Raw genomic sequence first — 21,661 nt, forward strand, 5'->3', positions numbered from 1 at the left:
CTTCATCATCTTCTACTCAAGATCGGCAAGGGCCTTTTCATTCAGTTGCTCAATAGCCTTGATAAACGTCGGGTACGGCGTCAGCGTGCCCAGCGCACGACGCATGTGCGCATTCACAATCTGCAGCCCATACACATAACTGGCATTAACCCAACCAAACCTAAACGTGTATTAGTACAGTGTAGTCGATATCGTTTCTTCGAGGTATACTGGCTTACCCTTCTTTGGCGACGCCCTTAAAGTTGAGGCCCTGGTTGCCGTATTCGGCGTCTACCCGGTGAGGGTCGATGGGGCGCGTCACATCGTACTTCTCCACGACAACACCGTTAAAATCAACAAAGGCCTTGGTAATCATAAACAGCCACTTGTATGCAAGACGCTCAGCCTCCTCGTTGAAGCTGTATCGGAGAAGACCCGTCCAGGCTAGCATCTGCTGTGGTGCCCAGCCATACGGGTAATCCCATTGTCGGTTGGGTCGCTCAAGACCAACCTTGCCACGTGAGTTTTCGGTGCCAGCAAGTAGCCCACCAAACTCTTCAAACTTGGGGAGGCCCTTCCTCACAATATCCGCTGCTTGTTTTGGCGAGGCTACACCTGCCCACAGCGACCATAGCGTCGTAGCTGTCTCGTACGTACAGCGCTTCTTGTTGACAAAGTCATAATCGAAGAACATGCCCTCTTCCTCATCCCACATCAGCTTATCCATGGTAAGCTTGCGCCTCTTTGCCTTGCGATCCCACAGCGCCGAGGTAAGGATATCACCGGGCTTGTAAGGGGTGCCTTGGCAGAACTCCTCGGGCATGACTAGTTTATCATCAAACAAGCTGCGGATGGTGCGAGAAATATCAGTCTCATACTTGAATAGTAGCGAGTTGAGATCAATGGTTGCCAGGTTTGCGCAAACTCCCTCAAAGCGGTAGCTAGTGTCATGGCCTGACTCCCGCACGGCACGGTCGTGCATAAAATAGTTGTCAAGTTCTGGCTCCTTGATCTCGCCATAGTTGTAAGCCCGAACAAACTCGTCAAATTCCATACCGTGCTTCTCAATATATGGCTCCAGAATGTGGACAAAGTGGCTGGGTTCGGTCTCGGGGGGGACTCCAAGCCCTTCGGGGCAGTATCTTGATAAACCAGTTGTGGGGTCCAGACGAGCTTGTCCGGTCCATACACTGTGATATTCTTTAATGGCGGCAAGAATAGAGCGGCGCAGGAACTCGAGTGAATCGGGCTCGTGCTTAATTTTCTCGTATACTCGCAGAGCCATGTCGGTCAGAAAGGGCGGCTGGGAGCGACCCAGATAGTATGATCGCGTGGCATTAAGGATCTTCCCATAGTGTTCGATGCAAAAGCAAAAGTTGAGCACCATTGCCTTGGCTAGATCGACACGGTCGTTGACCAACAGCCCGAGAGACTCCATGTAACTATCCCATCCGTATAATTCGTTGAATCGGCCGCCAGGCACAACGAATGGAAGCCCGCGGAGAGTTTTGACGGTTCCTTTGACGGGGTCTTGTTCTTCAATCTCTTCAACAGCAACAGCAAGCAGACCAGGCTTCTCATTCATGTCACGAATTATCTCCGGGGTAATAACTTCGGGCAGTAATTGTACATCCAGTCGAATCTCTGGGCGGTCAATGGCAACCTGCTTGTAGTACTCGTATTGCGTGGTGCACTTGGAAGGCACGTAAATGCGGGGTCGGGGATCATCGGTCCAGTCCTTGGGGTCGCGTGCAGCGATTTCAATGCTAGAAGCATCAATACGGCGCGTCAGACCATCCCAGAAATGATCCTTGATAAGACGAGAGAGGCGGTTGACGGGATTCTCATTGAGACGGGCCTCGTCGAGAATGATTTGCTTGCGGCCGTACTCTTTGGCCAGGGTCAATTCTTGGAGCAGGTTGGACAGCATATACGTGCCACGGACCTCGAACCGGTGATAGCCAGCGGAGGCAGCAGTTCGTAGGGGAAGAACTTTGGGGCCATGGTCCTCGATTGTAATTTGCATGTTACCGTCGGTATCTTCTTGTGCTTTTAAACTCTCGAGGGTCGCGTCGACTTGGATAAGAAAGCGGCGGCCTTGTTCAAGATTGCTCTCGTCTGACGGGGTCAGCGCCGTGCAATACGGTGCTTGCTATACATCACATACCATGGCTTCCGCGCCGAAAGGGCTCCGGGAGGTTCATTCGCTCGATTTGTTTGATCAAACCGCTCTGGAGTTTGTGTTAGCGGCGGCGGGCCGTCACCATGACGTTGATTGTCACTTGCCTGCGAGTATGTGCGAGTCCGGTTGGCAAACCGGCCCGTGTGTCGTTCATCGGAGGCATAGTAGGTCTTGGCATCATCAAAGACGCCAAAATCTTCGGATCCCCTAGGACGATGCGCCGAAGGCGCGGTAGAATCAGCCATCGTCGAGATGGTTGTTTGTTGTGGGAGTAGCGGTGTCGGCGGGGGCGAGGGGTGAAATGGCGGGGTGCTGAAAATCGATGCCCAATTGCGCGTCTGCATACAAAGGCAAATATACCAGAAGACAGAATCAGCCTCAAGAGACGAGGGAGATTTGCGGGTTGGCCGTACGGTATGGGCAAAGGCCAGCAACAAGAGGTAATGTTGTTTGAAGAATTTGAGTTGGACGGCCGTGGTAGCTTTTAGTGGCGGGTCGGCCGGGGTGGGTTTCACAGCACCTTGTCTTGGTGGCGGCGGAAAGGGGAGGGTGGTTTGGAGGCGGAGAGGACCAGTTTATTAACTAGTGTGTTGAAAGACGGGATGGATGATGGTGAGGCTCGACGAATTTTCCTCAACAAAAGAAGCTGCCGACCGAGCAGCATACCAGACGCTAGGAGCGCACGGCAGGCGTAAGCGATGTCGGATGCAGAAGTGGGATGCGGATGCGGGATGTGATGAGGTTTGTGTAAGACGGCAGCAGACAGGGTAGAGCTGAAACGCCCAATACGGCGATAAGAAGAGTAATCGTCCTATCAGCTTGAATGCCGCACCCAGGGTGCAGAAAGCCACCAAGCTGTCGCGCCCTCATATCAGTAGCTGGTCAGTACCGCTTCGTCTGTTCTTGGTGTGTGCAACTGAAAAGACATGCTGCATCCCAGGTCATCATCGGGCCAGTGCGAGCGAGACATTTAGTGATGAGCACGCAACATCACCACTGTATAGTGAGAGACATTTTCGTGGTTTTTTTTTCGGGGTGATGCTCTGTTATGAACTTTGTCTAGCCGCCTGGCGTCATTCATTGATGTTTTCACTATGGAGACTCGTCAACCTATGCGACTGTCAATTCATGCATTGAAGTCGTGATGATTGCAGCGCCTATACTCGAGTTAACTAATCTATGCGACTTGAATAGACGCCCACTGTTGTGTGGCGTCCGTTGCCCTGCGGCCTGCCCACCTACTGCCGTCCTTCTCCTTCCCTTTGCTGCCCATGGCAAGTCCTTCTTCCAGCTTGGAAGAAGCTCAACCTACACATGACACGGATATATATCATATCATTATTTATTTATACTACCAATTCAGATACTCAAAAGACGCAGAAATGAACCATATCGACAACCTCCCCAGCGAAATCTTGACGACGATCATGCGTAACATTTTCGTCTCCCAGCGCAGAATCAATCAATCCTCGGCTCGGTACGCATGTGTCTGCCGGCGATAGCAACGCCATATGGAATTCTTCACGCTGAGCTGCGTCACGATCCGCCCGGGTCGTAGGAACATAGCAATGTTCGATCGCATCTTCCAATGGAACCTCGAGCGCCGGCGCTGTCTTCTACACATCAACATCGACATTTATCTTCCCACCGTACGTTTGCACCTCTCAGAATCCTGCTACGGGACTGAAGCGCAGCGAACAATGCTATCAATGATGATCATGGACCTCGGTGTAGCATCTGGTTGTCATCATACTCAGTTTCAGGAACAGTTGACGCAAGACAATATCATAATGACGAGGCTTTTTACCGAGCTATTCGGCCGGCTGGCAACATGGCAGAGGCAAACCGTGGCGCAAGGGCTCACTTTACAGCTCATCGCTGACACCCCAACATACTGGCAGCTTATGGCAGAAAAAATCGCAAAGTTGAGGCCATCATTGACACACGGTATCGAGGGCCCGCCCCGAACATCAGAGTTTCGAGAGGTCCCCGTGCCGGCGGCTAAGATGGAATACACGCTGCAGCTGGCCAGGCGCAACTTTGACACACTACTGCAATTCAATTTTCAGCGTTCACCATTCGAGCAGCAAGGCTTGGCGAGCGTGTCCATCATACGATGCTTATTTTTTAGAAAAAATACGACACGCACACTCTCGCCATACACACTTTATCATATAATGGCGACGACAAACGTTGAGATGGTGAGTTGCGATGGCCTCCAGCCATACCAGGTAGCAGTGTACAGAGACAGCAAGATGTTGCAGGTTGGATGGTCAGCGAGCACTGGTACAGTGATTGAGATGAACCGCGAGTGGACGCTGGACCTGAACAGGCCAACAGCAATGGAACCGGATGGGCCAGTTTGGATCTCTGCTGCCAAGTCGATGATTGATTTTGTGGACGGTTGCAGATCAACTACTTGGTTTTGATATAGCGATGTAGACGCAAACAAGCGGGCAATGAATTTCAAGGCAGTTCTATGATTGGTGACCATTAGGAAGGGATTGTGCATTCTTGTGAACTCGGCCACTCCATATGGGTTGTCGGAGCGATGTCGTTGTTGCTGAAAGAGCGTTCTTGATCCATACCCGTAGCATTGATGCCAACCTGGCTGGGCGAGCGCTCGGGGGTGTATCCCGAAAGTGCATCACGGATGCACCACCAGGTCCGACCAGGGCATTGATTTCCGTGACGGTCCCGGCCAAGCAAGCAGTCTTGTCGGCAGACGGGCAGGGCAGAACGTCTTGTGCCCGTCACATGCAAAGACTGGGCCCGGGTCCGGGGTGGATTCGGCGATGGCGCAGAGGAGCGAATCGGGGGCTAGTAATGGTGGGCGACGGGCGCAAGGGAAAATACGGAACGAGATGAGAGGACAATGCGGCGGCAGAGTTGAATGAGCGAGAGATTAATGGAATTTATTTGAGATTTTATTTCATGGTCACATACAACGGAATATCAGGGTCAATGTGTATGAATGTATGTCCATATAGGATATCTGAATAACGTGTATGCTGTTGTCGAGAGCTGACATTGGAGAGCAGCCACGACGGAAAGAGGTAAGATCAGTACAGCGGCTTCTCGGGGGGGGGTTGCGGTACTGCGGCGACTTGAATCGCCAAAGCCCGGGCTGGTGGCCCCTGTAAAGAGGCGGCTGAGAGTGGTTTGCGGGGGAGTTTGGGGAACGTTTGGGGCAGTGTTTGGGGCCTCCCACCACTAGCCGCAGGTGGGTGCAGTGGGTGTAGTGGGTGTTAGTACTTAGTACTCCGTAGTGGGCGTGCTGTGAAAGCTCCCATGACGTGGGCCGACGAAATCGGGACTACTCATGACTACGTGCATACACCTTGATGTACTGGACTGCACAAGGCACGATGTAGTTTGAGAAAGAAAAAATTACCAATAGCCAGAGCGTAAATGGTTCTAAGATTTTGTCTGTTAGAAAGATGCGTCTCCTGCAGAATACAAGAATTACGAGACGTATACCAGCATACCTAGGTACTCAGGCACGCACCTACGCCCACGGCACCTCGGTCAAAGGCATGAGCCAGTCCCGCCCCACATCAAGCAACTCCCCGTCAACAACATGAGAGAATGCAGCTTTTGCCTTTTGCCTTTTGCCATGACTGCCATTGGCTGATGCGAGCGATTCAGGTCTCCACCCGGCCAGGAACCCCACCATCAACTTCGCTGTGGCGGGCGTGGCGGGCTGGCTAGGCCACCACGGGCATGCAGCGCTTGCAGAGCCTACAGCAAGCCAAAAACCCTCTGTAATGGTTCCTTTTTGAGGCCTGTTGGGTCAGTAATAGGTGCCTGCCTACCTATAGGTACCTACTACCTTAAGATGCCTATTTCTTTTTCTTTTTTCCCTTCTCCAAAGCATGTGCTCCTCTTTCTCCAACTTCCGGTCGCCCTTTGAGCCGAGAACCCCCCCCTAGACAATCGGACTTTTGCGGCGGCTTCTTGCCTCGCTCACTCACAATGACGATGTTAAATCGGCAACAAGATAAACAAAGAAAACCAAAACTATGTGACTCCTCCCCCCCCCCCCCTCTCCCCTTCCTTTACCCCGGCCATACGAGCGGAAACCCGCCCATGCTCCGAGCTGGTCGTCGAACGAGTCTTCCAGACGTTCGTCCCCCAAGCAGCGTTCCCCCGGACGGCCATGCAGTATTATCTCGTTTGACTGGGTTATGCTACACATAGTGGAGGGCTGGTGGATGACGGGGCTTACAATATGATGTGAGGTACATGGCTTAGGAGAGTAATAGTCTGGCTTAGCTAGGTACCTGCGTACCTTGGTAGTGGTTGGCTGGGCGCAGAGGCTACGGTCGGGTTAGAGTACCGGCCGGAGAGGTACCTCTAGCGGGTGTCGAGTGCCAAAACCTGGCCTACGGGATGCCTAGAAAGCCCTGCAATCGCTGACCGGCACCGCCCCCTGTAAATCTCACCATCTCGGTACAAACGCAGCACAAGCAAACGGAGCCGCCAGCTGCCACCGGATCCACCCGCCCGCAACTGGCAACAGAACTGACTGGCACGAGCAAACACAACCGGCCGACTGGTTTAGGCGCCACACACCATTACCTACGCTACCACCGCCCACGGCCGCACCCACGGCCAAGCCCATGTGTAGAGGTATGACTGGACTTTGACGGCCCGGCGCTCGACTCTAAATATCTCTCGGCATTCGGCCCTCGTGCCTCCAACCTTCTTCCTCTTTTTTTTTTCTTTTCATCCTTCCATCACCCTCAACTTTTCCATTCTCGAGTCTTTTTAGACTTTTTGGTTTTTTGCCCTCCGCCTTGCACCTCGTACAGCTCGCTGGCTGTTGCACATCTCCAACACCCATCCCATCCCACGCTGCACCTCGGCTAATACACCATCTCTACCCGCCACCATGGCTGCCAACAACATGATCAACCCGGCCATCAATCCTGAGACCGAGGACGACCTCTTCGCCCAGGAGGTCGCCCAGGTCAAGGCCTGGTGGAAGGACTCGCGCTGGAAGCACACCAAGCGTCCCTTCACAGCCGAGCAGATTGTCTCCAAGCGCGGCCACCTCAAGATTGAGTACCCCAGCAACGCCCAGTCTAAGAAGCTCTGGAAGATCCTCGAGGGTCGTTTCGAGGTACGCGCATACAACTAATTTTCTCCTTCCGGCCTTTAGAAGCAACTTCTTCTGTCAATTGGAGTTTTCTGGCTCCTCCAATGGCTTTCGAATCGCTTCCTTCTTAAGCCGTCGCCGGCCCACGGGGTCGCCCACCATCAAACGCCTCGGCTCAACTGCTAACCTCGTGTCCGGAATCTAGTCCAAGGATGCCTCCTTCACCTACGGCTGCCTCGAGCCTACCATGCTCACTCAGATGGCCAAATACCTCGACACGGTCTACGTTTCTGGATGGCAATCATCTTCCACTGCTTCGTCTTCTGACGAGCCCGGCCCCGATCTGGCTGATTACCCTTACGTGAGATAGCCCGCCCCAGCCTAGCCGCTTACACCCGCCTATGCATTTTTCCACACCTTAATAAGGTGCCCCTCCACGAGTGGGTTTAGCTACCACGATATTATCACATGCCAAGCCCACCCTAGCACCCCAGGCCATCTATGCGCGTGTGCGCAAGAGACAGACTATATGTCAATGACTTGTATGGGCAATTGTTCCTGTCTGGCGCATTCTCCAATTCCCTCGAATCGTATCACCGTTCACGGGGCATCTCAAAATACTGACTCAAGTCATGTTGCTTTTTCTTAGACCACTGTCCCCAACAAGGTTGGCCACCTGTTCATGGCCCAGCTCTTCCACGACCGCAAGCAGCGCCAGGAGCGTCTGAGCGTCCCCAAGAGCCAGCGTGCCCAGCTCGCCAACATTGACTACCTCCGTCCTATTATTGCGGATGCCGACACCGGCCACGGCGGTCTCACCGCCGTCATGAAGCTCACCAAGCTCTTTGTTGAGAAGGGTGCTGCTGGTATTCACATTGAGGACCAGGCCCCTGGTACCAAGAAGTGCGGCCACATGGCCGGCAAGGTCCTCGTTCCCATCAGCGAGCACATTAGCCGTCTGGTTGCCATCCGTGCTCAGGCTGATATTATGGGTGGGTTTTTTTCTACTGTTCCTCGCATCTCATGCCGCCTCCTCTCATCCAGTCTCCCGTGTGAGAGCAAATGCAAAAGTGCATAATTGCTAACACTGTCCACCAGGATCTGACCTCATTGCCGTCGCTCGTACTGACGCCGAGGCTGCCACCCTCATCACCACCACAATCGACCCCCGCGACCACGCCTTCATCATTGGCAGCACCAACCCCAACCTGCAGCCGCTCAACGAGCTCATGACCGCCGCCGAGGCGTCGGGCAAGACTGGCGATGAGCTCCAGAAGATTGAGGACGAGTGGCTCGCCAAGGCTAACCTGTCGCGCTTCGACGACGCCGTCGCTGCCGCCATCGAGGCCGGCGCCTACGCCAACAAGGCCGAACTCCAGGCCAAGTACAAGGCCCAGGCTAAGGGTCTGTCCAACAGCGCCGCCCGCGCCCTCGCCAAGAGCATCCTCGGCGTCGATGTCTACTTCAACTGGGACGCTCCCCGCACCCGCGAGGGCTACTACCGCCTCAAGGGCGGCTGCGACTGCGCCATCAACCGCGCCATCGCCTACGGCCCCTACTGCGACGCCGTCTGGATGGAGTCCAAGCTGCCCGACTTTGCCCAGGCCAAGGAGTTTGCCGACGGTGTCCACGCCGCCATTCCCCACCAGAAGTGAGTTTCCTCCATCCGTTTGCCACTTGTTTATGTGATTGGTATTGTATGCTAATCACGCTTCCCCTTCAGGCTGTCCTACAACCTCTCCCCCTCGTTCAACTGGAAGACGGCCATGCCCCGCGACGAGCAGGAGACATACATCCAGCGTCTCGCCAGCCTCGGCTACTGCTGGCAGTTCATCACCCTCGCCGGCCTGCACACCACCGCCCTCATCAGCGACAGCTTCGCCAAGGCCTACGCCAAGCAGGGCATGCGCGCCTACGGCGAGCTCGTCCAGGAGCCCGAGATGGACCTCGGTGTCGACGTCGTCAAGCACCAGAAGTGGTCTGGCGCCAACTACGTCGATGAGCTGCAGAAGATGATCACCGGCGGTGTTAGCTCCACCTCGGCCATGGGCAAGGGTGTCACTGAGGACCAGTTCCACTAAAGCACACGAGGAAGGGACACCTCTTTTACTCGAGCCTGTCCTTTTGTAGTCTGATTTGTTGTTGTTTTTAACTTCCATACCTGTACGGCTCTGTTTTGACAAGTTCTCATCTTGGATATATGTGTTTTTTTGGAAATTTTCCTTTTTTTTAGAATATGCGGCAATTGCTTGTTGGAAAGGAACGCGATGCCGCACCGAAAAGAAGAACATCTTGATGATATCATGGTGTATTGATTTGGAATGACGATTTTCTTTCCTTTCTGTCATGACCAAAAAATTATTTCATCTCGTTTACAATACACTCGTATCAAGTGTACAAAATCTAAAAAAACGAATACACACCTACACATCTGTTTCAACCGTTGTTAATGACCTTTTGATGGAATTTGCCAATTTGACGGTGGATGGGTGAATGCGGTTTCTGTTTCCGCAAATGGTCACAAAAATTTCCGAAAAACAATGAAGAGAGAAGAATGAAATTCCCAAGTCTATAAGAGAATATATATGCCATGCGCCCCCGAAATGAAATAAGAAGGAAATAAGAGAGAGACAAAAAAATCCGTGAGAGTTTCCGACACTCAATCCGCTTCAGCAAGTTGCATTATCAGACGCGCCGCCATGTCCAAAAACGGAAATGGGCTCATCACCTCCTTCTCCTCCAGCAGCTTGCCATCGGCCGTCTCGTACCCTGAGCACTTAAAGTCCACAAGATACACGCCCTGCTCCATTTCGTAGATTTGGATGCCCAGATGCAGCGCGACAAAGTCACGCTTCTGCGCGGCCTTGCCCTCTAACACTTGGTACGTATCGGGCATCTTGGCTCCGTCATTGCCTTCGGCCTCTGTCGGAGTGCTCGCGTTTGTGCTGCGCATAACTGCAAGAAAGGATTAATAAGGGCACACAACAATAGTTGAGAAGGATTCGGTACTCAACATACTCTTCGTCTCCCAGCGCACGCGGATGTGCCAGGGATCAGCGGGGAGCTTGTACCGTTGGGTAGGGTCCTGCCCTTCCAAAGGATCTGGTTGCTCTTCCTCGCCTGGCGTCTCTCCTTCCTGTTGCCTCAGCCTCGTATAGTCCTCGTCGGGAATATAAGCCGCGCCGAGCTTGTACAATGCCTTGTGGATGCACAAAAGTGCCTCCCACGGAGCGTTGCGTGACCGGATACCAAACTGCCAGCGTACAGGCTTGTTCTTCTTCGGCGGGTTAATCGGTGTCATGCCCTGTGGTCTCTTGGTGCCTTCTTCGAGCTGCTTCTGCGAGCGAGAGTGGGGCTTGAGACGTCGAGCGGCCTCTTCCTTCTCTGCATCAGTACGGGCCGACGGCGGCTCATCATTAATGGCCGTTTCGGCGGGCACCGTGCCTTCTACTCCCGAGTTGGCGCGCTCGATGTAGTCTTTATGATACGTGCCAATGCTTGACGGCAGAATGCCAACTTTGCTGACATATGGGCGTGGCGGCTGGGGAACTCCCGACCGTGCCGAAGACATGCTCATAACAGGGCTCCCTTCTTCAGTCTCGGCAGCAACAGCTTCGACGAATTGGTTGACTTGCATCATTTTGTTTTCGCGAACAATCATATATGCGTCCTTGATAGCAGATGGCTCCTCTGACTGTAGAGCCTCCTCTACATCAGTCTTTCCGTAACCCATGGTTTTGCTGATCTTGTCGGTAACCTCGTTGTGCAGGCGTTCTTGCACCTTGACAGAGGCATTGGGAGCTATGTCGCTCTTCTCAATAGCTTTATTGGGATCCACACCGGTGTTGAGGAACTCTTCGACAGGAGGCTGCAGGTAAGCGGGGAGGTCGGTCATAAACCATGGGTCCTGGCGGATATCCTCGATTGTGGCACGCTGGACAGGGTTCACGACGAGCATTCTCTTGATGAGGTTGGCGGCACCGCTCGGCATCCACTGTGGCATGCTATACGTTCCTCTCGCAATCTTGGCAAAGAGACTGGGGATGTGCTCGTCGTCAAAGGGCAAGCGTCCGACGAGCAGGACGTAGAGAATGACTCCGCAGCTCCAAACGTCAACTTCGGGGCCCGCGTACAGCTTTCCACCAATAACCTCGGGAGCAGCGTAATTTGGGCTGCCGCAAGACGTCTTTAAGAAATTCCCATCCGTCATAATGTTGCTGAGACCAAAATCGGCAATCTTGACATTGAGGTTCTCGTCAAGGAGCAAGTTTTCGGGCTTGAGATCGCGGTGAACAATCTTGTGGCGATGGCAGTACTCGACAGCGCAGAGCATTTGCTGGAAGAAACGTCGCGCCTCAGCCTCCTTCATGCGACCGTTTTGTACAATATAGTCGAACAATTCTCCGCCGGCGTATTCGAGGACCATAATGATTTCAGTCTGGGTTTTGATGACGGTGTATCTGTATTGGACGGCAATCAGCGCAAGTCGGATGGTCCGCGACGTATTCGGGACTCACAGTTTAATAATATGGGGGTGTCGTAACAGTTGCAGGTATTCGATCTCTCGCTCGACACGGCCGACCATGTCACGGCTGATGAGCTTCTTGCGGGCGATAATCTTGAGAGCGACCTGCTGACCGGTGCCGATGTGGGTGGCTAGTCTGACCTTACCAAACGAGCCTTCGCCCAAAGTGCGAATAACCTTGTAGGCACCGATACGCTGCTCCGTCTTTGTCTTTTCCTTGGGGGGGGCGCCGACGGTCTGAGACGCCGGCTTGGGCGGTCGGTCGGCATCGTGACGATGGTGGGGTTGGTGTTGCTGCTGCTGCTGCTGCCGGCGGACGTGCGTCGACGACAGCGAAATGGTCAGCTCCTCATCATCGAAGCCCCGGTGAGCCATGGCTAGAAGGTGATCGAGCGGACGGTCGGGGAATACAGCCGGGCTCGCAGCGGTGGACGGCACGACAAGTGACCTATTGTGAGGTATGTGTCAGGCAGTTAAGAAGCGTCGTGGGGAGGAGCGGCAAACGGAGAGCCTGGCAAGGTGCTTGGGCAGCCAAGACCAATCAAGCTAAAAGCTGGAGAGGTTGAGGCGGGGTTACTGCATCAATAAGCTACGGGGGAATTTCGGTGGGAGACTGGGTGGTGGCCAAGGTCTGACGGGTGGATGGCCATGGCCTTTGCCGGACCACTGGATGCACTGGGATTAGGCGGGTTTTGGTGTTTGTTGGGGGCTGCGGGGGGTGAGAGAGAGCGCCGAAAGCACCCCCTGTACTGCCCCGCTACAGCACTAGAAATCTATCCCCAGGCGGCTCGCAGGGCTATGTACGTACAGAAATACCCTACACGACGAAGGGACGTGGACACATGCAGCGATATATCAGGCAGTAACGACAATGGTGAAACCTTTGCTTTCAATGGCGTCTTTTGCAGACTCTGTTTTGGGAACTGAACTTCACTAACGAACTTCACTCTGCAGTGTAGTGTGACTGGCTGATGACAGGTGCGACATTGCTTTCGCAGGTTCCATGCGAGGTCTTCAAGTTGTCGAGATTGACCAATAAGCTGTGCTAATAACCCATATTCCGCTACCGTCGAACAAGTCCAGCATAGCTAGCTAATCGACAGCCTTCATAGCAACTATACCATCTGCCAATTGCGAGGTCACCGATTGCTACCTACCATTGACGCAGCACTCTCAATAGTAGGCGCAGGGTTCCGCTCTGTAATTACATGTACTATTACCGTGCAAGTCCTACAGCTCTATTATACAGGGTATAAATTCATTTCCTCGTGGGCGTACCCGCCAAAATCACTGCCCCTTTTCCTTGGCCTCCTCCCTCTTGAGACGCTCTATCAACTTCCCTCGAATGAAAGGACTCAAACCCAGGCTGTTCTTGTTAGCACGAAATGGGTTGTTTGAATAGGCACACGTGTACACTTACATGCCATCGTTTGTCACGGGACGGTAGGTGCCGCTCGGCTCCAGCTTTCCGGACACCTCACCCGAGTCGTTGACCTCGACACTTCCCAAGATATCCTCGGGCCAAGCGATCCTACCAAATTCGGGCGGGTGTCGGCTATCGCCCAGATGAACAAACGACCCGACACCTGCGCCCCCGGCACCGCCCTGCCCACTCGCGCCTTGAGGCTCGGAACGGGCACCTTTGCGGCGGGGGTTGCCACCGCCAGGGCTGAACTGGAAGGACGGAGGGGTAGCAAGTGCGCGGGCCTGGCTAGCGACGTCATCGTCAAGATGACCATATTCGCGAAGCACCTCATCCAGGATCTGCAAGAAATGCTTGTTCTCGGTGAAGCTCCGAGGCGTAGGCGGTACCTCTGTAGTCGTGCCAATGGCGAGGCGCTTCGACGGAGGATCACTCTCCAGGTAGGTCAGAATGCTAGATGTAGATGATGGGTCCTTGTAGACGCGCTGCGGTTTCGTTAATAACTCCTAGCAATCCGGAAGAAGGAGAAGCATACAATGTATTCATTGTTGGGAAGAGTTGACACCATACGCCTGAGGGACCCAAGAGTGCGCAACGGAGCGCGACATCGTAGTGCAAACATTGTGAAGCTATACAGATCCGATTTGAGCCGATAAAATCCAAGTGCTGGACCTGGACTATATACTCATCGACAAGATCGTCCTCATGAGCTCACCATGATGCTCACAGGACAATTTTGGCCGCTGCCCCCACAAAAGCGGGTCATGCACATATCGAAATCAATTAGTCGCGTCGACGCGCTTTCTAGCAGCTCGGCGCGTCTACCAGCGAGCTGTTTTAGAGTCTTGTTCTGAAATTCGTCGCACCAATTCAGCTTTTTGCGAGAATATAGGTTCCCGGTATCTGAATTCCGCTGCGACTATGGATAAAACACCGGCGCCCATATTCCGCCGCAAAAATGTTCATATACCCTCCTCGGCGCTTCCGTCATCGTCTCCGTCCTTTGCGACCCCGGTGCACCCGTTGAAGCCGTTCAACGTGAATGCCCCCAAAGCTGGCATCCTTCCCATCATCCTCCCGCCCCCGACATTGCGACCTCTTGCCTTTCGGACATTTACCAAGAAACACTCTCTGACCCTCACTTCATCTGCGCTGCAAGAGCTCGCCTCATTCATCGGCCGACACTGCGGATCCGGATGGCGCGAAGACGGACTTGCAGAGAGGGTGCTCGAAGAGGCGGCCAGGAGCTGGAAGAATCGGAATGGCGGTGCAATAGTGGACGGAACGAGCAAAGAGCTCCATGAGATTCTGAAAACACTTGAAGGCAACATGAGCGGGGGCAAAGTCGTCGGCCCAGGAAGAGGACTACCCCGCGGCGACAGTATGCTCGATGTCAACCCCGGCGACTCGTTCAATACTCGACTCGGATTGCGCCCAACAGGGCCTATCAGAGAAGATAGTAATACTAGCTTTGGAATATCAGGGCTGGGTGTGCAAGAAGGAGAGCAGGAGGATGACGAGACAAATGACCCTCGCGGGTGGCTGCAAGTCATTGATGCCTTCGAGCAACCACGGCTTTTTTATAATGTTTCAAAGAAACATTTCGAGAGGTATTGATGGCACCGAGCATGAGTCAACACTTGCACTAACATACATCAGGGACACGACGAAACCATCGCTCCTACCGCAAGCCTCGCACAAAACTGCAGCCTTTCGAAACCGCTACAATGTTATCCACCAACGACTCCTTCGCAACGAATCCTTTCAAACGTCCACCGTCTCCTCCTCTAGATCTCGACAGTTCCAAAAAACATCCTCAAATCCACACACTTTGAAAATAACACCAATTGCGAATATGCTTGGCCGCCACGGTAGCAATCACATGCTTCTCGGGCAGCTCAATATCTTACCGACTGGTGAACTGGCTATTAGTGATTTGACAGGCACCATTGCGCTGGATCTCAAGCAAGCCATCGCTATCCCCGAAGACTCAGCTTGGTTCTGCCCAGGTATGATTGTTCTTGTAGACGGTGTCTACGAAGAGGAGGACGAATCCGTGGGCAAGGGCCTCAGCGGTAGCACTGGAGTCGGAGGGACGCTGGGGGGTCGCTTCCAGGGCTTCTTCATTGGCCAACCTCCGTGTGAAAAACGTAAAGCGACGTTGGGAATCACTGGCTCCGAAGAAGCGCCAGACCACACGATCGGCGGAGTAAACGGCTGGATCGACTTTCTCGGCGTGGGCAGCGAGCGCGCCGTGGGTCAGAAGATGCGCCGACTCGAGCGCCGCCTACTCGCGCGACCAGCGCCATCCTCGTTCGACGACGATGGCAGCACGGCTGGCCCTTCGCGTGGCCGTGCCGTGGTAATCGGTGAGCTCAACCTGGACCAGCCGCGTGCGTTGCAGGCCCTGCGCAAAATCCTTACTCTCTATGCCAACGAGCCCGAGGGTAGCGCGCCTGTCACATTCGTCCTCACCGGCAACTTCACGCAGCAGGCCGTCATGGCACGGGGCGGCAGCGGAGGCAGCATCGAGTACAAGGAATACTTTGACGCACTGGCTTCCACCCTCACCGACTTTCCGACGCTGCTACAAGCCTCCACGTTTGTCTTTGTGCCCGGCGACAATGACGGCTGGGTCTCATCTTTTACGGCCGGCGCGTCGGCCCCGCTGCCGCGTAAGGCCGTGCCCGACATGTTCACCTCGCGTATCCGCAGGGCGTTTGCCACGGCCAACGCCGAAGCCGGCACATCACCGCGTGGCGCGCCGGGCAGTGCCGTGTGGGCGTCAAATCCAAGCCGCATCAGCCTTTTCGGACCGAATCACGAGCTCGTAATCTTTCGCGACGACATCTCCGCGCGGCTGCGCCGCACCTCAGTGCGCTTGAAGAAGCAGAACGGCGGCGGTGTGGTCACGACCACAGAACAACAGGAGACCAACCCCGAGTCCCAGACCCTGCCGGACGAGGCCATGGATTTGGACCACGACGGCGAAGACGATGCCGCGCCCAGGAGCAACCAGACCGTGCCGTCGCAGCCAGCTCAGGAGGAGCCTGCTGTGACGACAACGTCGACGTCGTTGCCACAGGACGTGCACTCGGCGCAGAAGCTCGTCAAGACGCTCCTAGACCAAGGCTATCTGTCGCCATTCCGCACATCGGCGCGTCCCGTCCACTGGGACTTTGCGTCGGCACTACACCTGTACCCACTGCCGACGGCCGTGGTGCTCGTCGACGCCTCGGCGCCGCCGTTTTGCGTCACCTACGAGGGTTGCCACGTCATGAACCCAGGCACCGTGCTGGTGCCGGGCCGCAAGGGCGTCGGCCGCTGGATCGAGTACGAGCTGGGCAAGCTCGGCAGGCTGCGAGAGTGCACATTTTAACTGTTGGTGGACAGAGTGGTGGTGCCGAAAAGATGGCATGGACTTGAGGCCGCATAGACGGCGATGATGTAACGAAACATAATGTGTTTTCATGTAGACTTTCTTGTCTGACGGAATGTTCAGGGCCAATCATCCAATAGCTAGACATTTTCATATATGACTAAACGAATGACATACAAATGATGGAGCAATTTGTAAGCTTCATGACCTATCTATGTGAATGTTGAGAGTACAGAGACCAACTGATTGATCGCGCGGGGAGCCAGAGAAGTTCAGGTGATGACAGAGTCTGACCAGAGAAGGCTACAGTCCCAATTTTTGGCATCATTTGTTGGGCCTTCTTCTGGGCTTTTTGTCCTGTCCAGCCGTCCGGATGGACCGTGACATCTTTGCACGCCGGGCTTGCCATGAGCAGCATCAGTAGGCTAGCCCTAGACTCATCCCGCGGACTTGAATGGTCATTCTCACCCGAGCTCACAAACCCCGAGATCATCAACCGCTTCCCATCTTACCCGAGTACAGTGAACTTGCGGAAGGGGAGGGGCGTCCCTACCAGTATACGCGCCGCGGGATGGGAAAGGGGTCGGGGACGGTAGGATACGCATATCACATAAGCACGCAAGCTTTTGGATGGGGGGGCTTGATTTCGCTACTTTACTCTAGCAACATGTCATTTTGGTGCAGCACGCCAAACAGGCCCTCAATCTCCTCACGCACTTTTTGCAAATCCGCCGCGACTTGAGCCGTGACGAGAATGTAAGCATACACGAGCGCGTAGTCCTTTTCCTCGACCTCGACGCTAAGCTGCGCGGTCGTCGCGCCGCTCGCGCTGCCTCTGCGCGCCTTGGCCGTCTCTGGCGGCGCGTCCGCGGCTTTGCCGTTGCCGACCGTGCCGCCCCCTGACAGCTGTTGTTGCTGCTGCTGCTGGTGCTGCACCTCAAAGTGGTCGAGGCGGAACTGGTAGATTTTTCCGAGCAGACGGTCCTTGTTGCTCTCGATGGTGGGTATGACGTCGGTGAGCGGATACTCGAGCATGATACACGAGGCGAGCACCTGGAAGACGTGGCTGATGCGCTGGCAGAGCAGCACGCGCTCGGCGGCGGTGAAGTCGAGGAGGGCGCGTTCGCCAGCCGACAGCGACTCTCGGTGCTCGCTGATGAGGCGCATGGCGTAGAAGCTGTCGAGGATGTGCTTGGTGGCGTGCAGGATGCGGCTGTATGCCTTGTTGGGGAATGGGCCGCGTAGCTCAAACTCCGACTTGGCCGATGCGCGGAGCGTCTCGAGCTTGAAGGCGTAGCGCTGCAGCGCCGCCTGCTCCTTGGCGTCCATGTAGTCGCGCTTGCTGTCGCTCTCCACCAGTATGGTGAGCGGGCCGCGCTTCCAGATGAGGCCCAGCTGCAGATAGAGAACCGCGAGGCCCTCTCGAAACTTGGCCCGCCCTGAGATAGGCCACAGCAGGCGGCAGAATAGCATGCCCCAGACGATGCCCAAGGTGACCGCAATGACTCTGTGGTACGTAATGTCAAAGATGAGAGGGTTCTTGCCACCTTCGTCGTCATCGTCTTCGTCTCGCTGCGAGAGACTGTAGGCATACAGCACAATGACATTGTACGCCAACAGTGAAATGCGGCCAAGCGGCCCATTCTTCAGGATGAGAATCATGTAAAAGTTGCCTAGAGCCATAAAGAAGCCAAATGTTGCAAGAGCGTAGGCATTGCCAAAGCTGAGAATCCATGCTGCGCAAGCACAGACTGCCCCAATAAGGGTACCGATGAGCCGTGAGAGGCCAGTCGTGTTGGACGCTCCGTTGGTCATGCCGACGACGACCATGTAAGACAACAGCCCCCATTCGCCTCTCCATTTCTGGTATACGGGACGTGTAGCAGGTATAAACGCGAACATGGCCCAAAGAACTGCGCCGATGGCAATTTTGATCCCAAAGACGATATCTTCTCGCGACAGAAATCGTAACACATTCAGAATCAGCTGCGAGAAGCTTCTAGTCCAGCTGCTAGATTGTGAAGATGCGTCCCAGTGGTAGTTGTCACGCTGCTTCTTCATGGAATTAGGGATACCCTTCGGTAGCGCAGACCGCCGAATACCAGATTGCGTTCTGGCAAGTAAAGGTGTCCGCTCTGGGTCCTCGCTGGCCACATCTAGCGCCTTCCATCTATATCGCCAAAACTTCAACCAGTTCCAGCTCCTGTCGAGGTTTTCAGTCGAGTGTTTGAGATCTTCTAGCACGTCCAGATAAGAATCCATGGCTTCCGCCACAGCGAGCAAGCTGAAAGAAAAGTGCCCGCAGGCGGCAGCCACTTCTTCAATATCTGCTTGGATGGCCGCAGAGCGGGCACGGCCCAGTTCCATACTTTTATACACCTCCTGCAACGCACGGCTTCGTGCTGAATTATACAAGCCGAGAGCGTCTCGGAGCGATTCTCGTAGCTGTTCCGACACAGCCACGTCATATTTTATGTCCTTACCAAAAGGCGACTCCCGCAATATTTCGGACAAAGTATAGGCCAAAGATTTCATCGAAGGCCCCAACAAGGCCATGAAAAGAGCAAATATATCAGAGGGCACTCGGAATATCGGTACCTGACCTAGGGTGGGGTCAGATCGCGAATTTGGGTTGCTTCGCGGTTCATCATCTTCTTCTATGACGGAGAGCCGCTCTACCACGTCCATGAGCGAGGAGGCTCTTGCAGACGGTTTCGGCGAGAGTAGGGCACCGTCGGCAGTTGTCTCTTGGTTCTCGGCCGAAGCCGTGACACCCTCTCTAAGCAAAGTGAATTGTGTGTTCAGGGCACTTCGTAGGCCGCCGATGGCCTGTGATACCGAGTCAAGAGACTTGACGAGTCTTTTGTCGTATTGATATATTCTTTCTTGGCCGAGCATATAATACTCGAGCTTGGCTTCGCGCAGTGTTAAGGTCATCAAGCTGTACGCGGCCGTATAAGACTTGGAAACACGATGGTATTCGGGGGAATTGACTTCCTCCTCAGAACCAATCAAGAACCCTCTAGTAACAAAGGACAGTCGGTCGCTCAGTGTGGAGGAAGCTGTAATTATGGATTTGCGTAAGATCTGCCGCGCCGCGACCGGCCATACCAGCATGTTGACTGCTGCGCTAAAGGTGATGCCAATAAGAAGCATCTTCAATACTTGGACGATTCTGTCATCGGAAAAGTAACCGTACTGTATCGAGTCATCTTTGGTAACCATGGATATGATGGCGATGGACGCCAGTGTCGCCGCGACGTTTACCAGTGGCTGATCCAACCTCTGCTTCACCCACGCGATGAAGCCAAGCCCGCCACCGACCGCCATGAGAAGAATGATGGCATGTGCTGGGGCCACCGAGTCTAGCTGCTTTCGCGACAGGACCGCAACAGTCATGCTGAGCACGCACACGACGTTTGCACAGATGACGGCGACTATTGCCACGAGAATGGCCTCGATCATGGATCCGGTGGTGCGTGCGGGGTGGAAGAAGACGGTCAGCGTCGCAACAATGTGCTTCCCATCGCGGTCGCCGAGGAAGCCGGAGAGAAGAGGCGAAAAGGTGGCGAGGCTGCCGAGCACGTAGGCGAAAGTGCACTTGAGGACCTGGTGGCCTTGGTCGGAGCAGAGCCAGCGCCAGAAGGCGAGGGCTCTGGACTTGCCGTCATGGACGGCCGCGGCGCACTGTTCGCATATCGTCTCGGCTTCGGAATATCGGTTGATGATGCTTGCACGGGCGTTGGCCGTCGCCGAAGTGCGCAGCGTGAACTGCTTTCGCGATCGTTCTCCGGTGCTGGGGATCACAAAGGTCCCATTTCGCATTTTCTAGCGCCAAAGGACACATTAGCATCTAGCCTCGTCGTCGTACACGCCCATGCGACGGCATCGCTGGCGCGCCAGAGGGATACGAAAGCGTACACCGCGTTTGTTGGGTCGCGCAGGCGGCCACGCGGCAGAAGAGCTTCCTTCAGAGGCCATCCTTGCGCTGTGCGACGGTGGCGTATCTCGGAAAGGGGTGTGTGTCGGGGTTCATATTCATCGGTAGGCGTGTCGTTGTCAAGAAGGTTCGTCAACTCAGATACGAGAAGAAAAGGCAGCAAGGCAAGGGGTGGAAGCTGTAGAAGGGGGCCACAAGGGTATATTGCGGATGCTCCAACGCGCTGTATGCCCACAATCAGAGACAAGGCGCCTCTTTTATTGTCCAGCAAAACGGGCGCGTAGTGACGTTGATAATTAAGGCAGCACCGGACACGCAGCGGCCAGCATCAAGTGCTGGCTACGACATTTATGTTCAGGTAGAGGAGGGGTTATGAGGACAGGATGCGCCGACGAGAGAATCGACTTGCTGTCACGTCGGAGCTACTGAGCTAATAACAGCTTCACGGGCGGCAGGGTGGCTGTGGTCTTTGGCTGGTAGCTATGAGTGACGAGCTCCAGGGGTCGACAGTGGAGCTTCAGTGCTCTTCTCAGCGCTGTCCATCGCTGCGTTGTAGCGCTTAAGCCGCTGAAAGTTGAGCTACGCTGCATACCTACCTACCTTATGATGTGGCCTTTCTTTGGACTGCTTGCTGGCTAGAGTATCTACTCGCAAGGCAATAGGCAGTTCCGGTATGATGCCTGGGTTTGGTCGCTTCATCCTGCGAATGCCTACGAAATCTACTCGCGCTTGCGTCTTTGTTGAAATGTCGAGACAGCTGGAGGCTACCACCAAAGGGAACTGTTGTCGCAAGCGTCATTGACTGAGCCGATTTTTCTGTCGGTCAGGCTATCCGTCTTTTTCAATTCTAATATTGGAGCGCAAATGCTAGTCTAGTTGATGACGTGGAAAGGATCTCGGCCTGGTGATCATAGTCTGATTGATCTCACTTCTTACTGTTCCGTCTGTTCAGAGGCACACCGAGGCATCTAGGTCATTGACACGCTTCCGGCGCAAATTAACAGGCGTACCCCTAGTTATTTATGCAATTACAATTAAAAGAAAGCTATATGTAATGCTAAAAAGTCTCAATCACAGGTGATTTGGTGGTAAGTCTACTGTTGGGACGCAGTACGCTGGCTATCATGACATG

At 54.4% G+C, this 21,661-nt stretch overlaps 5 protein-coding genes across 5 annotated transcripts; 2 read left to right on the top strand and 3 right to left on the bottom strand.

Moving 5' to 3' along the window:
* Window positions 1–12: 12 nt before the first annotated feature.
* V2A60_004859 (alpha,alpha-trehalase NTH1) lies at window positions 13–2,406 on the bottom strand (the record flags this gene model as incomplete). Its single annotated transcript, XM_083256173.1, has 4 exons — window positions 13–160; window positions 219–2,097; window positions 2,147–2,210; window positions 2,266–2,406. 4 exons carry the CDS (start codon window positions 2,404–2,406, stop codon window positions 13–15), a joined length of 2,232 nt encoding a protein of 743 aa, XP_083112299.1.
* A 4,649-nt stretch (window positions 2,407–7,055) lies between these two features.
* Window positions 7,056–9,343, top strand: V2A60_004860 (isocitrate lyase 1; the record flags this gene model as incomplete). Its single annotated transcript, XM_083256174.1, has 5 exons — window positions 7,056–7,286; window positions 7,468–7,623; window positions 7,912–8,254; window positions 8,361–8,913; window positions 8,986–9,343. 5 exons carry the CDS (start codon window positions 7,056–7,058, stop codon window positions 9,341–9,343), a joined length of 1,641 nt encoding a protein of 546 aa, XP_083112300.1.
* Window positions 9,344–9,921: 578 nt separating this feature from the next.
* Window positions 9,922–13,832, bottom strand: V2A60_004861 (kinase-like domain-containing protein; the record flags this gene model as incomplete). The annotated part of the gene is made up of 5 exons (XM_083256175.1): window positions 9,922–10,217; window positions 10,281–11,722; window positions 11,780–12,235; window positions 13,208–13,695; window positions 13,746–13,832. The coding sequence occupies 5 exons, from the start codon at window positions 13,830–13,832 to the stop codon at window positions 9,922–9,924; spliced, it is 2,769 nt and encodes a 922-aa protein (XP_083112301.1).
* Window positions 13,833–14,131: 299 nt separating this feature from the next.
* Window positions 14,132–16,589, top strand: V2A60_004862 (DNA polymerase epsilon noncatalytic subunit; the record flags this gene model as incomplete). The annotated part of the gene is made up of 2 exons (XM_083256176.1): window positions 14,132–14,820; window positions 14,870–16,589. The coding sequence occupies 2 exons, from the start codon at window positions 14,132–14,134 to the stop codon at window positions 16,587–16,589; spliced, it is 2,409 nt and encodes an 802-aa protein (XP_083112302.1).
* Window positions 16,590–17,243: 654 nt separating this feature from the next.
* Window positions 17,244–20,570, bottom strand: V2A60_004863 (Fusaric acid resistance protein-like-domain-containing protein; the record flags this gene model as incomplete). Its single annotated transcript, XM_083256177.1, has 2 exons — window positions 17,244–20,417; window positions 20,511–20,570. 2 exons carry the CDS (start codon window positions 20,568–20,570, stop codon window positions 17,244–17,246), a joined length of 3,234 nt encoding a protein of 1,077 aa, XP_083112303.1.
* Between the last annotated feature and the right edge of the window lie 1,091 nt (window positions 20,571–21,661).

Source organism: Cordyceps javanica, chromosome 3, assembly GCF_051103115.1.
Source record: "Cordyceps javanica chromosome 3, complete sequence".
In the NCBI taxonomy this organism is placed as follows: domain Eukaryota; kingdom Fungi; phylum Ascomycota; class Sordariomycetes; order Hypocreales; family Cordycipitaceae; genus Cordyceps; species Cordyceps javanica.